The sequence below is a fragment of the Aquarana catesbeiana genome, linkage group LG02 (genome assembly GCF_042186555.1).
Source record: "Aquarana catesbeiana isolate 2022-GZ linkage group LG02, ASM4218655v1, whole genome shotgun sequence".
Lineage (NCBI taxonomy): Eukaryota > Metazoa > Chordata > Amphibia > Anura > Ranidae > Aquarana > Aquarana catesbeiana.
This window is the reverse complement of record NC_133325.1, coordinates 349,478,941-349,496,981: the sequence shown is the minus strand read 5'-3', so window position 1 is coordinate 349,496,981 and position 18,041 is coordinate 349,478,941. Positions and strand designations below refer to the sequence as shown.

Sequence of the window (18,041 nt, the reverse complement as noted above, 5' to 3'; positions counted from 1 at the left end):
GGTAATCTGTTCGGACAGAAAGGTCTTGTCAACTTTTTTTATAAAACCTCCACTTTTGAGTAAACTCAATGTTGAGTTTTCTTCCAGTTTTTTCTGCAGTTTCTAATAAACTCTAGTTTAAATATCAAAGCTTGTTTATGCAGCTTTTTATCTGTCCAACTTTGCAGATTTTAATGTTGGACCTTTATCAAGAAGTATGAAATCCCCTTGTTTCTAGTGTCGATTGCTTAGTGATATTCATTTGTTTCTTGTTTTAGTCTCGGTTCGCACTGGTGCGGCTTTGAAATCCCGCTACTTCAGCACGATTTCAAAGCAGCACATCCGTACAATTTGCACTGATGATTTGATTGTGGCTTGCGACTTCATTTTCCAGAAGTCTATGCAAGTCACAAATAAAATCGTCAAAAAGTAGTGCAGGAACCTTTTTCATAATCGCTGCGACATTAATTGTGGCAATATGAACAGTTCTATTGCCGAAAAAGGCTGCAACTTGTCATGCGATTTGGAACTGTCAAATCTCATGACAAATCGCACCGGTGTGAATGGAGGCTTAGTTTGTTTTGCAAGTTTCTGTTGATGATTTGTCCTTTACATACTTGGTAATAAAAGAAGCGTAAGTGTCATCTGATCTGATTATCAATATATTTTCCCCATTCAAGTTTGATTTATGTGATTTTTCAATGTGTGGCTTAGATCACAACAAACACTGCAAGTCTATATTACATTGCATTAAACGTCATAACTAGAGGTCGACCGATATGGGTTTTTCTCTGGCCGATGCCGATATTTAGAAATCGCGGTGGCCGATGGCCGATATGTGATGCCGATTTTTTTGGGCCGATATATTTGGCCGATTTTTTTTTTTTCCTTTCTTTTTTCCCTTCATCTCAGTGCTTTCACACTGAGGCGATGCGCTGGCAGGATGTAAAAAAAAGTCCTGCAAACGGCATCTTTGGAGCGGTGTATACCGCTGCTCCACCACTCCTGCCCATTGAAATGAATGCGCACCGCTGCCGAAGCGCCTGCAAAGCGTTTTGGCAGCGGCGCTTCAGGGGCGCATTTAACCCCTTCCTCGGCCGCTAGCTGGGTTATAAGCGCCCCGCTAGCAGCCGAATAGCGCCTCTAAAATGACGGTAAAGCGCCGCTAAAACTAGCAGCGTTTTACCATCAACGCATGCCCGCTCCAGTGTGAAAGCAGCCTTAAGTAATACAGAAATTTTTTTTCATTTAAACATTAAACAAAACAAACCTTCAATCAGTTCACTTGTATGTATAATTTAGAAAAAAAAAATAAAAATCTTAAATAATAAATACACAAAAACAGGTAATCAAAACTTTTGGATGAAAAAAAATGGGCTAACTTTACTGCTTAGGTTTTTTTTTTTTAATTCATTACTGTATTTTTTTTTTTTAAATTGCGTTTGAAAGACCGCTGCGCAAATACCGTGTGACATAAAATATTGCAACAATCACCATTTTATTCCCTAGGGTCTCTGCTAAAAAAATATATATAATGTTTGGGGGTTCTAAGTGATTTTCTAGCAGAAAATACAGGATTTTTACTTGTAAGCAACAAGTGTCAGAAAAGATTTAGTCTTTAAATGGTTAAACTGAGAATTCCTACACGGAGTTCAGTCTATTGATAAAAAAGAACTTGAAGAGATACAAATGTATCTTCTTATCAGACTTGGCAGGCTGCCCAGAGGAGGAGAGAATCCTCTCCACAGATAACTTAAGGAAACTTGCATTAACTTCTATTACAGAAGTAATTTGCAAGTCACGGCTGAAGTTATAATCGGCCTTTTTTATCAGCACAATCGGCCGATGCCGATTAAGTAAAAAACGCCAAATATCGGCCGATATATCGGTCGACCTCTAGTCATAACTGGTAGAGCAGCTTGTTAACACTGTTGTGCTGTGCCTCACAACATCCGAATTTGGGCATTCAGGAATCACACCAGTCATATGGGCCAAAGTACACAGCCTTGGAGGTTGTACTGCTGATATTTAAAGCACATTACCCAAAACCTTTTCTTTCAGTTTTGATTAGGTTAAAGGTTATAAAACTCTGCCAGTTTATTTCTTACACTGGGTGTCCCTTTGGGGAGATTTCTCTTCAATATAGATGAAAATGACAAAATCTCTAAGTTAGCGGAATTCTTTTCTTAAGCAGTTGTCCTTTGTACAGGTGACACCAGTGGAAGATTTACCCTCATCTACTGTACTGGTGACAAAAGTATCATTTTGGATTTCCCATCATTTTCTTTGTCATAATGGTTACAGGACAGAAAAGGAGGATGGGGACACAGCACAGGAAGCAAGCAATTAAAACTTGACAGTGGCTCTACAATCATATGTTTTTTTTAATAGGGTTTTACTTTTCTTTCACTTTATATCACAAATAATTCATGAAACTTTTAGAGTGTCATTTAAGGTTCCCGAAAACCTAGTAACCTCCAGATCGCCATTTGTAGTAACACAGCTTGTAGGGGGAACACTTATTCGGAGTGGATGTTTAAAAAGGTCTGTGTGGGTACCATTGTTCATTAGACAGTGTAGATCATAAGTAAATGGCACAGAGTGGCTATATGCCTTGTGATCACATTTACGGCCCATTACAGTGATCGCAAATGTGAACATTACAACTGTTTACATTTGAGAACTGATCCGATTTTCCATCCACACATTCGAGGTGGATGGGGGAATCCCTTTCCGCTGTGTCATTGTATTTTGACAGCGAGGAGACTTCCCTGCCATCACAATACACTGATCAAGGGGAAATTTTCCAACAGGGCGGTTGTACAGAAGTTGATCAGTATATCGATTTCTGTACAACCACAGTGCCCATACATGGATCAGTTTTTGGCCAGTCCCTGCTGAACTGGCCAAATTTTAAACCAACTATGGGCAACATAAAGAGTTTTATTGTTGCCTTTGGTGGTTTTCCACTACGTTGGAAATGTAATTTTCTGAGATTTATTTATTTATTTTCATTAAACAATTGTGTTTTGTTTTTTTTGTTTCATTTACAGGTTATGTGAAAATGGACAGTGTTTAACAAATGGAACCCAAGACACATCGGAGTTGAAAAAACTGAAGCCTCCAGATCTAAGTATGCATATTATGTACTGAAATAAATAAGTAGATGTCTTTTCTAACTCTAATGTCTTTTCTAACTGTTTTAAATGCTTGAATGCATGCACAGCCTGTTGTCAAAACTGCACCTTAAATATGTAACCTGTGCTTTTAATTTAACTTGTTTTTTTTTGGTTTATTAAGGCCAGCACCTCCATCTGAACTAAACATAGTTGACCATATAAGGATTGATTTTAGTGCTGATAAAATTAAAGAATGCTGTACAATTTACAATCTGACTGTAAAATCTCCTTTAGATTTACCAGAAATAAGATATGCATGAGGCAGGTAGGCCCTTGTACTACATAGTTGATGGTACATCTAAGGGAGATTGTACAGTCAGTTTACACCTGGCTTTATGCAGTCTCCCTAAAGCCGGTTACACACAGGCCAGTTTAAAAAAAAAAAAAAAATGGCCAACATTCGTTCCATGTGTATGTTGGACGAGCATGCTGGAAAACCAGCATCTGACCGACACCAGATCAGCGCTCTCAGCCATAGCAGAAGGCGCTGATGGGAGTGTTCTGGTGGGGGCGTCCCCCTGTCAGAAAACACAAAAGCTCTGCGGCGTAGAATGCTGAACTAACCTTGCATGGTTAATACAGCGGCTCCGACTGGAGCTGTCAGGTTTTTTTTTGTTCAACCAAGCAAAAACTGTTATGCCGCATAAACACGATCGCACATTCCGACAACAAAATCCATGTTTTTTTTTCTGACGGATGTTGGCTGAAACTTGTCTTGCATACACACTGTCACACAAATGTTGTCGGAAATTCTGAACGTCAAGAAAGTGGTGGTGTACAACACGTACGACGAGCCAAGAAAAATGAAGTTCAATAGCCAGTGCGGCTCTTCTGCTTGATTCCGAGCATGTGTGGAACTTTGTGCGTCGGAATTGTGTACACACGATCGGAATTTACGAGAATGGATTTTGTTGTCGGAAAATTTGAGATCCAGATCTCAAATTTTGTTTGGCGGAAATTCCGACGAAATATGTCCTATGGCGCTTACACACGGTCGGAATTTCTGACAACAAGCTCCCATCGAACATTTGTTGTCAGAAAATACGATCCTGTGGAGGTGGCATAAGTGTGTACCAGGCTTTAGGTTGGCCATACAAGATCCAAATTTTTTTGTACAATTTTTTTCCTTTAGATTTACCAAAACCATATAATATGAGGTCAAACCTAAACTCTTTCAATTTGTAAGCAGTCAGGCAGGTCCTTGCACTACATAAAATGTGTGAATGAAGCAGCGCTAGCGACAATGAACCAAATAATAAATATATTACCTGCTGCTGTAAAAAAGTACTAATACTTGAAAAAATATAAAACAAAACATATACAGCGCTGGTAGAAACTATATAACCACACCATAAATAAACTAAATATAAAGTGCTTTGTGCAATATTGCCACACATAAATCCATAAATAACATAGGTAGTGGATATTGATATACAGTAAGTGCAATACAAAAATCGGCTGCTACTTGCCAATATACCACATATATAAAGTGCAAATTACAAAAGATACGCAATGGGTGCTACCCAGTTGCTGGATAAAATAACATAGGTAGTGGATATTGATATACAGTAAGTGCAATACATAAATCGGCTGCTACTTGCCAATATACCACATATATAAAGTGCAAATTACAAAAGATACGCAATCGGTGCTACCCAGTTGCTGGAAAAAAGTGAGAAGTATATCGTGTACTAACAAAGTTAAAATAATAGCTGCTGGTAAATAATCCTAAATAAATACCATCCTCTGAGCTACTACACAGGGCTCTTAACAACAGCCTCACTGGAAAGCAAACAGCAGCTCTTCACCCTGTACTGTCAGTCAATCACCATGGATGTTATAAAGTGATGCCTCTGATGTAGATACAGATATGAAATGGCTGATGTTCATAACAGATAGGTCATGTACTTGCAGATGTCGACCCCAAAAAACAAAGAGAAAGGCAATATGGTGAAGTATTGCGGAGCTAAAAAATCACTTGCGCATCAAAGCGCTACTCACAGAATCCTTGGTTGCAATCAGGCATGTCAGAAAACTTCCGTGATCACCACTTACAGCGTGCGTTCCACGGAAACAGGAAGAAGCGTCACTGGTTAGACGTGAGCCGGATGTTTCGTCAATGCGTTTCGCCCCTCCCCCAGGGCGTCATCAAAGGACTTAACATCCAACCCACGGATGTTGGGATATATAAGGTGTATGAAAAAAGTGACAGCCAATCAAGGCTAGTGGGAAACAAACACCACCATTTGTCCTGATTCATCATATCCTGTTGCAACACCAAAAACTTTATTACAAAAAGTAAACAGCATACGATTGGTATACATAAAGACTTTAAAATATGTGGACACCTAAGTCTCACATAGATAAAATATATCTCGCATTATAGTTTATTTAATTGGATAGACAATAAAACGTATTGTTTGGATAGGAGTATTGGCAAAATCTATTACCAAATACAAAAAATAAAATAAAAAAGAAATTAAAAAATAATAATGATAAAAAATATAAATGAAAATGAAAATAATTGAATAAAATAAAAAATAATAAAAATAAAAATAAATGAAAATAAAAATAAATAATAAAAATAGAAATAAAAAATAAATAATACATATAAAAATAAAAAATAATAAAAATTAAAATAAAAAAAATGAAAATAAAATAAAAATAATAAAAAAAAAATATATATATATATATATTCATTCAAATTCTACCTTAGACAATAAATGTAAGAACTTAGATTCTACATTACATGAAAACGCAACAACATATGGGGGGGGGGAAAGGTATAACCTCCTCCCTACTACCCCCCAATTTGAGATATACTCCAACAACAGTATAAAAACAAATGTCTAAAATATCAAATTATGACCATATAAAATGGATATATTGAAATCAATTAACAAATTACCAATTGTATAGGAAACAATTCAGATCTAGCTCAATGTTGAGCCCATGAGGATGCAAAGTACGAAGCCTATGGATCCATTGGGTTTCGTTCTGTGAAATGGCTCTCTTAAGGTCAGAGCCTCGCCAATGGTCCTCAGCTCTATCAATTCCGCAGAAGGTTAATAGGCTGGGGTCCCTATTATGGAATAGCCTAAAATGATTTGAGAGGCCATGATGTTTGTAACCTTTCTTGATTCTATTAACATGTTCTCTAAGTCTAACCCCTAACTGTCTGGTGGTCCTCCCCACATATTGCAGGTTACATGGGCAGGACAGTAGGTAGGTAACATGCGTGGTACTGCATGTGATAAATTTCTTAATTTCAAAAGCCCTTCCTTCGGATAATGACCTAAAGTGGGTAATTTTTTTCTTACGAAATTTTGAAGTCCTGCATATCATGCATCTTCCACAGCTATAGAACCCAGTCCTATCCAAAAAAGTGCACACCTTCCTGGGTGGGTTCACCACATTGTGTGCCAGTTGTAATCTAAGTGTGGGTGGCTTTGTGTAGATGAATCTAGGCCGAGTGGGTAAGATCTTCTTCAAATCTGTATCTTCCAGCAATAAAGACCAATGTTCTTTAATAATTTTTTCAAAATGGCGATATTGCCTATTGAAACCTGTCATGAATGCTATACCATAATCATTTTCTTTTGTGACTTTAGGTTTGAATAAATCCTTTCTATCCATTTCACCAACTATCCTTTTGGTACGTTCCAAATCTTTCAATTTGTATCCCTTGGCCCGAAAGAGTTCCAGAATGACATTGGCTTGGGAATCATAATCGTCTTCTTTACTGCAGTTTCTTCTGACTCTAAGCATTTGGCTTTTTGGAATACCCCTCAGCCATCTCGGATGGTGACAGCTGGTCAGCGGAATATAACCATTCTTGTCAACATCTTTAAAAAAAGTGCGCGTGCATAATTTGTCACCTTCTCTGAAGACAGTGAGATCTAGAAAATTGATCTCCGTATAGCTGAAACTCTCAGAAAAGGAAATATTGAAAGAATTTTCACTAATTTTCTTTAGAAATTCACAAAAAGATTCTGGTGATCCTGCCCAAATTATAAAAATGTCATCAATATACCTTTTGTAGAGTCTGAGCTCCGGTATATTGGTTTGGTATATAGCTTGACTTTCCCAAAAACTCATGAAAATGTTGGCTACTGAAGGGGCATACTTAGCCCCCATTGCCACACCTTTAGTTTGTCTATAATAATCTTTTTCATGCCAGAAAAAATTATGGCTCATCGCCATATCAAGTGCTTTTATAAGAAATTCTTTCTGCTTAGATTTAATATTGGTAATTCCCAGAGCCCATTCAACAGCTTGAAGGGCATGTTTCTGCTGGATGTTTGTATATAGCGAGTTAACTTCTATACGTGCCAACAAACAATCTCCAGATACTACCATTGGGCTGTTCAATTCTATAAGATCCTTACTATCTTTGAGGTAAGAGGGGTATTTCTTAGTGAGTGGCTGCAAAAAATAGTCCAAATATTCCCCAAGCCTGGAGAACAAACACCCGATTCCACTGACTATGGGTCGGCCCGGCGGTTTCCTTGAGTTCTTGTGTATTTTCGGTAACTGACAGATCACCGGTATTCGTGGAGCGTTCAGGATCAAATATCTTGCCTCCTTCTTCTTTAAAATTCCTTCTTCCTTAGCCATTTTCATCAAATCTTTTAGCTGGGCTTTATATTTCTTCGTAGGATTACTTTTTAGCTTTTCATATGTTTCTCGATCATCAACCAGTTTGTTCAATTCTTCTAAATAATCTGTCTTATTGAGTATCACTACTCCCCCATCCTTGTCTGCTGATCTAATTACTATGTTTTTATTCTTTTCTAATGTCCTCAAACCCTTCTCCAAATCCCTCTTGTGTCTTTTTGGTTGTATAACAAGCCTATCCAAGTCTCGTTCAACCAAAGATTTAAAGACACCTAGAAAATGGTTATTGGAGATTTGATTGATTTTTATTGATTTTCAGAAGTTTATTAGGAAAATCAACATTAAAAAGTTTTTTTGCAACAACAATACTCCAATAAATTTTCAGGTAGAGGAGTATTCACATACATCCCTCAAAAATAACTCTACCTTTAACCCGGAAATCTCCAATAACCATTTTCTAGGTGTCTTTAAATCTTTGGTTGAACGAGACTTGGCTAGGCTTGTTATACAACCAAAAAGACACAAGAGGGATTTGGAGAAGGGTTTGAGGACATTAGAAAAGAATAAAAACATAGTAATTAGATCAGCAGACAAGGGTGGGGGAGTAGTGATACTCAATAAGACAGATTATTTAGAAGAATTGAACAAACTGGTTGATGATCGAGAAACATATGAAAAGCTAAAAAGTAATCCTACGAAGAAATATAAAGCCCAGCTAAAAGATTTGATGAAAATGGCTAAGGAAGAAGGAATTTTAAAGAAGAAGGAGGCAAGATATTTGATCCCGAACGCTCCACGAATACCGGTGATCTGTCAGTTACCGAAAATACACAAGAACTCAAGGAAACCGCCGGGCCGACCCACAGTCAGTGGAATCGGGTCTTTGTTCTCCAGGCTTGGGGAATATTTGGACTATTTTTTGCAGCCACTCACTAAGAAATACCCCTCTTACCTCAAAGATAGTAAGGATCTTATAGAATTGAACAGCCCAATGGTAGTATCTGGAGATTGTTTGTTGGCACGTATAGACGTTAACTCGCTATATACAAACATCCAGCAGAAACATGCCCTTCAAGCTGTTGAATGGGCTCTGGGAAGTACCAATATTAAATCTAACCAGAAAGAATTTCTTATAAAAGCACTTGATATGGCGATGAGCCATAATTTTTTCTGGCATGAAAAAGATTATTATAGACAAACTAAAGGTATGGCAATGGGGGCTAAGTATGCCCCTTCAGTAGCCAACATTTTCATGAGTTTATGGGAAAGTCAAGCTATATACCAAACCAATATACCGGAGCTCAGACTCTACAAAAGGTATATTGATGACATTTTTATAATTTGGGCAGGATCACCAGAATCTTTTTGTGAATTTCTAAAGAAAATTAGTGAAAATTCTTTCAATATTTCCTTTTCTGAGAGTTTCAGCTATACGGAGATCAATTTTCTAGATCTCACTGTCTTCAGAGAAGGTGACAAATTATGCACGCGCACTTTTTTTAAAGATGTTGACAGGAATGGTTATATTCCGCTGACCAGCTGTCACCATCCGAGATGGCTGAGGGGTATTCCAAAAAGCCAAATGCTTAGAGTCAGAAGAAACTGCAGTAAAGAAGACGATTATGATTCCCAAGCCAATGTCATTCTGGAACTCTTTCGGGCCAAGGGATACAAATTGGAAGATTTGGAACGTACCAAAAGGATAGTTGGTGAAATGGATAGAAAGGATTTATTCAAACCTAAAGTTACAAAAGAAAATGATTATGGTATAGCATTCATGACAGGTTTCAATAGGCAATATCGCCATTTTGAAAAAATTATTAAAGAACATTGGTCTTTATTGCTGGAAGATACAGATTTGAAGAAGATCTTACCTACTCGGCCTAGATTCATCTACACAAAGCCACCCACACTTAGATTACAACTGGCACACAATGTGGTGAACCCACCCAGGAAGGTGTGCACTTTTATGGATAGGACTGGGTTCTATAGCTGTGGAAGATGCATGATATGCAGGACTTCAAAATTTCGTAAGAAAAAAATTACCCACTTTAGGTCATTATCCGAAGGAAGGGCTTTTGAAATTAAGAAATTTATCACATGCAGTACCACGCATGTTACCTACCTACTGTCCTGCCCATGTAACCTGCAATATGTGGGGAGGACCACCAGACAGTTAGGGGTTAGACTTAGAGAACATGTTAATAGAATCAAGAAAGGTTACAAACATCATGGCCTCTCAAATCATTTTAGGCTATTCCATAATAGGGACCCCAGCCTATTAACCTTCTGCGGAATTGATAGAGTTGAGGACCATTGGCGAGGCTCTGACCTTAAGAGAGCCATTTCACAGAACGAAACCCAATGGATCCATAGGCTTCGTACTTTGCATCCTCATGGGCTCAACATTGAGCTAGATCTGAATTGTTTCCTATCCAATTTGGTAATTTGTTAATTGATTTTAATATATCCATTTTATATGGTCATAATTTGATATTTTAGACATTTGTTTTTATACTGTTGTTGGAGTATATCTCAAATTGGGGGGTAGTAGGGAGGAGGTTATACCTTTTTCCCCCCCATATGTTGTTGCGTTTTCATGTAATGTAGAATCTAAGTTACTACATTTATTGTCTAAGGTAGAATTTGAATGGATATATATATATATATATTTTTTTATTATTTTTATTTTATTTTATCATTTTTTTTATTTTAATTTTTATTATTTTTTATTTTTATATGTATTATTTATTTTTTATTTCTATTTTTATTATTTATTTTTATTTTCATTTATTTTTATTTTTATTATTTTTTATTTTATTCAATTATTTTCATTTTCATTTATATTTTTTATCATTATTATTTTTTAATTTCTTTTTTATTTTATTTTTTGTATTTGGTAATAGATTTTGCCAATACTCCTATCCAAACAATACGTTGCAACAGGATATGATGAATCAGGACAAATGGTGGTGTTTGTTTCCCACTAGCCTTGATTGGCTGTCACTTTTTTCATACACCTTATATATCCCAACATCCGTGGGTTGGATGTTAAGTCCTTTGATGACGCCCTGGGGGAGGGGCGAAACGCATTGACGAAACATCCGGCTCACGTCTAACCAGTGACGCTTCTTCCTGTTTCTGTGGAACGCACGCTGTAAGTGGTGATCACGGAAGTTTTCTGACATGCCTGATTGCAAAAAAGGATTCTGTGAGTAGCGCTTTGATGCGCAAGTGATTTTTTAGCTCCGCAATACTTCACCATATTGCCTTTCTCTTTGTTTTTTGGGGTCGACATCTGCAAGTACATGACCTATCTGTTATGAACATCAGCCATTTCATATCTGTATCTACATCAGAGGCATCACTTTATAACATCCATGGTGATTGACTGACAGTACAGGGTAAAGAGCTGCTGTTTGCTTTCCAGTGAGGCTGTTGTTAAGAGCCCTGTGTAGTAGCCCAGCGGATGGTATTTATTTAGGATTATTTACCAGCAGCTATTATTTTAACTTTGTTAGTACACGATATACTTCTGACTTTTTTCCAGCAACTGGGTAGCACCGATTGCGTATCTTTTGTAATTTGCACTTTATATATGTGTTATATTGGCAAGTAGCAGCCGATTTTTGTATTGCACTTACTGTATATCAATATCCACTACCTATGTTATTTTATCCAGCAACTGGGTAGCACCGATTGCGTATCTTTTGTAATTTGCACTTTATATATGTGGTATATTGGCAAGTAGCAGCCGATTTTTGTATTGCACTTACTGTATATCAATATCCACTACTTATGTTATTTATGGATTTATGTGTGGCAATATTGCACAAAGCACTTTATATTTAGTTTATTTATGGTGTGGTTATATAGTTTCTACCAGCGCTGTATATGTTTGGTTTATATTCTTGCACTACATAGTTGAAGGTAAATCTAAAGTAAATTGAATAAGAGGGTCCTTTCACACAGGTTTGCTATGAAAAAACTGATGAATACAGTTTCAGGTTGCATCAGTTTACATCTGTATGCACACCCGTCTTCAGTTCACTTCAGTTTACATCAGTTTGCATTTCAGTTCAGTTCAATTTATCTGTTTTTGCATTAGTTTTGTTTTTTTAGTTAAAGGAACCAATCATAGGTGACAAAAGTAAAAACAAAAAATATTTCTTGCCTTAAAACAGACATAAACAAAATGGACATAAATGGACAGCATTCATTTACATCCATTCAGATCCATATAAACGGAAAAGGACACAGCCTTGTTTAGTTTAAAAAAAATAGACCTTAATGGACACAGATGTAGACCAATCATTTACATCCACAAGCCCACTGGAATGAGTTATTGTCTGTGGACAGATGAAAAACGGACAAACAAAATACCTTACTTATTCGACATAGTTGGTGAAAAACACATGTCTGCATATCTGTGCTTCCCCCTGATGACTGGTGATCTGATTATTGTTAGGTGACGATTCAAAAAGCAGCGAAAGAGGTTCAGGGAGCACAGACTGAATAAAAATGCATCAGAGAGATTATTACACACTAACTTTCTCTATAGCAAGGAAAATAGTGAGCAGCACTGTAGTGACATCTCCAAATCTTGTAACACTAGCAGTAACAGGCAGCACAGTGCCTTAGGTATACCGCTATAAAGCTGTATACACACTTACATGCCAGAAAAGACATTGCTTTATTTCAGAGGAAATTTAAAACAAAAGGTAAATCTTTCAGGGTGCTGTTTAGGCACATTTAGCACTTACAGATATTCACTATAAGTTAGCAAATCTTCGCTATTTATGTTAAGGTTCTTTTAAAAGTCCCACGCCATGCATACAGCTTAAGAACAAGAAACTTGATTTTGCCTCCTTAATGTATAAAAAATGTTATAATAGGTCCAAAAGATATCTTCATATTTCAGACCCTTTGTCAAAATTTGATCCATTTCAGATGAGAAGGGACTGAGGGCATCCTACGTTCTCTCATGGTGACAGAGGCTTTTCCTCCCATATTAAAATTCCTAAGATCCCTTGTGCTTGTGGGAGTGCATAGATATAGTGTAGACAGGACTGACAGTGGCTGCTTGGGTGGTGATGGGAAGCATGCAACCCCACTGTCATTGCAACAGTATTGAGTGGGAGAGAGGGTATTTGTTAGCACGCTTTTCTAGTAGCATTAGCGTTTCTCCTGGTAGCATGCACAGTGCTCATCAGGGGCTGTCCAGGATATAGGACTCAGTCAATGGTAGTGAGTTTCTTTTACCGGACAAGTAGCTTTATCACACAGCCCTCTCCTTGCAATGTTAATTTGTGAGGCTGCTGCCATGATGCCAACGCCAGTGTTGTAACAACTGCGTTCTGGACAGCAGAGAGCATGCAGCATTGGATGATGCAGTTCAGCAAAAATTAAAAGATGGTTGTCTACAGAATTTAGGATGACCCTTGTGCCAGGGCACAGCAACAGCTTTGACACTGGTTATTATAAACATTTTAATATTCACTACACATTTAAAATGTGAGCTTTTGCTTTCACTTAGGCTCTATGGAGCTTCCTCTCTCTTCCAAATCTACTTTAAGTAAGTTGAAACATAAACTCCACAATAACGTGTTTCTCAGCCAGCTTACTAATTCTTTTAGCTGCAAACAAATGTTAATGTTAATTAGCAGCAGCAGCTTGGAAGAGACTATCACTTGTAATCTAACCTTGCATGATGATCATATCCAGATAATTCAATAAAAACATCCAATTAGAAAGATACATAAATGCAGGCTAAAAAAAAAAAATATATTTTTCTTGGCATACACAACGTTTTTTGCCAAGTTCATGCCATATTCTCTTATTTTAATATATGTTTTTTGCACACAGCCTTATTCTGATTGAACTGAGAGGTTGAAAATAAGGAAATGAGGAATAAGGATGTGTTTGGTTTCCATCAATAAAGCAGCAGTGTAAGGGTTTTCAAGTTTCTTAAAAGGAAATTGATGTGTTTTAGTGTTTACCTTTTTCTTTTTATATATATATAAATTCTCATATGCAGGCCACTTTAGTCAGTTCCTTTTATGTTATATCATATCAGGCAATGACTTTGGGCAAATAATCTTTCCAGCACTGAGCAAATATGTGTAAATGAACATTTGCCACATCTGTCTATCTTCACATTTTGGTGTAAGCTGTAGAATATAGACCCTCCTAGTTCTCTCTGTACGGGATGCCCCTGCTGTCAGATTAGTCTACACTTTCTATTGGGACCGCAGGATGGTTGCTACTGCATTTTTGGTGTAATTATGCCCTAGAAAATAGTCCAATGAATGCTGCACAATAAATGTACATTAATACATACTAAACCTTTGCAGTTTTCTAATGATTTCATATATCAGGTGCCAATTTACACTTACAGATCTGTAGGGAAAGCTTATTTTAGACCTTGTCCACCAACAATTGGTCTGAGTAAAGATTCCCCTCTTCATGAAGGCTATTTGATGATCTAAAACTACATGCCCCCTTCAATCCTTGCTGAATTGGACCTTCATTGACTTTACAGGAATTTGTAATTTTGCATAAACATGGTGTAATGCCCAGGGCCAGGGACAAAGGGGGATTTGGTTTATCAGTTTTCACCAAGAAGCAGTAACAGTTTATCGTTTTTTGCTTTGCCTCCCAGTACTGTAGTCATATGCTGGAGATAAAATGTGCTGAGGCCTCCATTTTTTCCTGAATAATATGGCTGTTGGCAAATGCCTTTATAGCATTTATATTATTTTTTGCAGATTAGTTCATTTGCAGCAAGTATAGAGAAAAGGTAACTCCCACATAAAGATGCAAAAGGATTGCCAACATCCCTAAATATGTAGAAAAAGGCTAAACCTCAATGATGGGATTTTAAAGGCAATTCAAAATGAATTTGAAGGAAATTCTTAATAGAAAAGTACGTTAAAAGTGAAATTTATTTAAAGTACAAAATTTTTTTAAAAAAAATTGATCACAACAAAAAAACATATCATACAAGAAATAACAAAATCATAAATGGTAATTGACAGTTGTGGCAATGACAGTCCGACGCGTTTCGAGAATATAAAAATTATCGTCTTTATCAGGGACAATTTGCCATTTGTGCCAAACAATGTTACCGTGCAAAATCCGACATCCATATAGTCTGTGTTGGCCTTTAGACATGCAAAGGAGCCCCCAGATATTATAATCTAATTAAGGCGTCAAAGTAGATATATAGTTGCAGTTTGGAGAAACCCAAGATAGCAACAGGGAGCATGATAGAAGTACTTCAATGGGGATACTATAAGCCACCCTGAGGGACAGATTTAAGAGCCAATTGGAGGAAGCATTCCAAAAGACCCATATCATAGGCAAAAAGATCTCTAAAGGCTCCCCAAGACAGAAGAAATCCCTGCAGGGAGGAAAGAAACTAATCCTCCAGCCTGCCTGTCACCGCATCAAGCAACACAAGTTTTGTTGTAAAAAAGGATTATTTGCAGCAAGTATTTCACTACCCTGTATATCCACTATAAAACCTTAAAGTGGTTGTAAACAGAACTTTAAGATTTTATAGTGGATACTTTTAAACAAATAACTTTAGCATTTTCAGGCAATCCCCTGTGTTAAATAATGCAATGTCTCCAGTGTATATGCTTTATTAAAAGAATGCCTCTGTATAGCTTATTTCTGAGCGCCATTCGGCATTCACGTGATCGGCCGCCTCTCTTGATCTGACAGCTACAGCGGGAGAGGCCAAGAATCCCCTGCTGCCATCAGTCGGGAGGAGGAGAGAGGCGGCCGGTCACGTGAGCGCCGAACGGTACTCAGAATTAAGTTATACAGAGGCATTTTTTTAATGAAGCATATACACTGAAGACATTGCATTAAAGAAGCACAGGGGATTGCATTAAAATGCTAAAGTTATTTCAGCAGCAGGAGGGCAGGGGCAGGCACTGTCACAAGCTGACAGGTGGGGGGGGGGAGGAGTGCTGGGGAGATCTGCGGATGACGGAAGCACGTAAACTGACCACGGTGACAGGGCTCAGCAGCCGTGATGAACCATGGTCAGTTTAAAGGGGGGGAGCACAGAACCAGGCCGGATCAGCCAGGCATTTCAGGTGATACAAAGGGCCAAATTACACAGCACAAGCACTGTGCTGTTATTCATGCTTTTTTTTTTTTTTTTTTTTTAAGGGTAACGATTTAACCTGAATTCTACTGAATTGTAAGCAGTGACATGCTGTAAGCTAATCACATAAACGTTCACAACTAACTATACAGTTTCTGGTATGGATTTGGCAAACACTAGGAAATTTTGGTTTTTGATCCACTTAAATGACAGTCCAATGTTTATTTGTGCAGGTGATCTTTGCCACTGGGACAGAAATTGAGGACAGATCTAACATTTTGAGTTTTGAGTCACCAGAATAGCCTAACAATTTAACAGCTATCTTACTTTGGAGTGATACCCTCCTACTTGTGTATAATGACATTAAATGAAAGGAAAATCTCAAAAGCATGCAGATGGCAAACAACAACTTTTGGGGTTTAACCATTCCCTACCCTTTTCAAAATGAAAACAAAAATGGGTTTGGATGTTCATTAAATTTACCCCTACCCTGGTACTAACAAAACACTGTCTATAGTTGCTTAGTCAAACAGCCGTCTGAGTTTTCCTGTAGGATGACCAGCCAGATTATAGGGGAGAAACTAAGCAGTTAGCAAGCTTTTATTTTATATCCGTTCTCTTTGCACTTCGTCCAGAACTTAATTTTTTTCCATTTCAAATAAGGTCTCCTTTAACATATCCTTCCACTGTGCTGCCAACAAGCATCCTTCACACATGCTGGGAATAATTACAAAATAGTTTCTCTGTAAGTAGTCAAATAGCTGACAGCACCAACATACCTTCAACTCTTCTAACTTCAGCATTTTATTAAATAGCTTGAGCTACTGAATCTTTATGCCGTTTTACAGCTTTCCTCCTTTCTTACTTTCTCTTGACTGCTGAATTTAAGAAACATCTTTTTTTTTTTTTTTTCCTTATCGCACCTGTACAATGTTCGCATGTGTCACATCACTTAAAGCATTAAATCTGGCAACAGGTTCCCCATTTCTTTGCTGCTAGATTCACAGAAAATTATATCCTCTTTTTTGTAAGCCACAACTGCAGCAATACAATGAGATTAGATAACATTACTCTAAGGACTCCTGACAGCTGAAAGTAGGACTTGCTCTGCTTCTTCTTAAGTGTTTTCTATCGCTTTAGTCCCTTTGTGTTGGATTTTGCTGACTTGTTTTGTTTTCAGTGCTGCTTTTCCTTGCATTGTGTGATAATGGTAACAGTGTTTGTTATGGCTGAGTGTCATGTAGCAGCTTTCTTTCGTATGCCTAGTAATGTTTTTTTTAACAATCCCTCCATTATGTGCATTTACTATTTTGTGCACGTTAGATGATTCCATACACTCTGTAGAGAACATTATAGCAATGAGACAGCTTAGCTTTGCTTTTATCTATAGAGGTCAAAGCAGACTAGTTGAAATTTTGCAAATTGCCAGCTTCCCCCTACATAATCACGTATGCCGTTGTATGCAGAAACTGCAGCATGGTTGAGCCAAAATAGACCCTTTTGTGTGGCAACCTCCTTATGTGTATAACCATCCTCATAGTACTGGCCATATGTCACTATGTCCAGAGATATGGTCACACAGTTCTTATATGTCAGATAAAATAAGTGTTTTCTAAATGTATCGGAAATTGTCATTTTCCATAGTTTTGTCCTTGTAAGCTAAGTAAATGTGAAGAAATAAATCGGATGCCTCTCATCCCAATAAAAATAAATGGAAGCCCTAGGTTCATAATTATATAGCTTTTGTGCACGTTCAGGCTTAGGAGTTTGTCTTATGTGAAATGGAATCTGTATTTGACATCTCAGTCTCCAGACACAGTGTTACTTTTACTTGTTTATTGCCGTCATGGAATATAGTTTTTGATTTATGGCTGAAGTCACAGCCTTAGATGTGCTTAATATTGTTAATGAAGCTAAAAGATGCACAAATTCTATCTACACACAGGTGAAGAAGCATTTGACAGCCCCCCTCCCTCACAGCCCCCTCCTCCACCACCTCCTCCAGCACGTGCCTGCATCACCGAGCATGCAAAATCAACAGTGTCGGGAAGCAGACCGAATTCCGGCGTGGACCTGTTTCTTCCATCAGTTGGTAAGATTGGTTGAAAGCAAATAAATATATATAAAAACTTGTGCACAAACAGATT

General features: G+C 37.5%; 1 protein-coding gene across 6 annotated transcripts in view; it reads left to right on the top strand.

The window, feature by feature from the left end:
• CBLB (Cbl proto-oncogene B) overlaps positions 1-18,041 on the top strand; it is a 333,732-nt gene that overhangs the window by 282,072 nt on the left and 33,619 nt on the right. For 4 of the 6 annotated variants that reach the window (XM_073614961.1, XM_073614960.1, XM_073614959.1 and 1 more), the window contains 2 exons: positions 3,033-3,112; positions 17,840-17,986. In XM_073614961.1, coding sequence (XP_073471062.1) covers positions 3,033-3,112; positions 17,840-17,986 — 227 coding nt within the window. Of the gene's footprint in view, positions 1-3,032; positions 3,113-13,640; positions 13,667-16,557; positions 16,640-17,839; positions 17,987-18,041 lie in introns of those variants that run through there. The other 2 variants (XR_012241626.1, XM_073614963.1) reach the window with 2 other exon arrangements.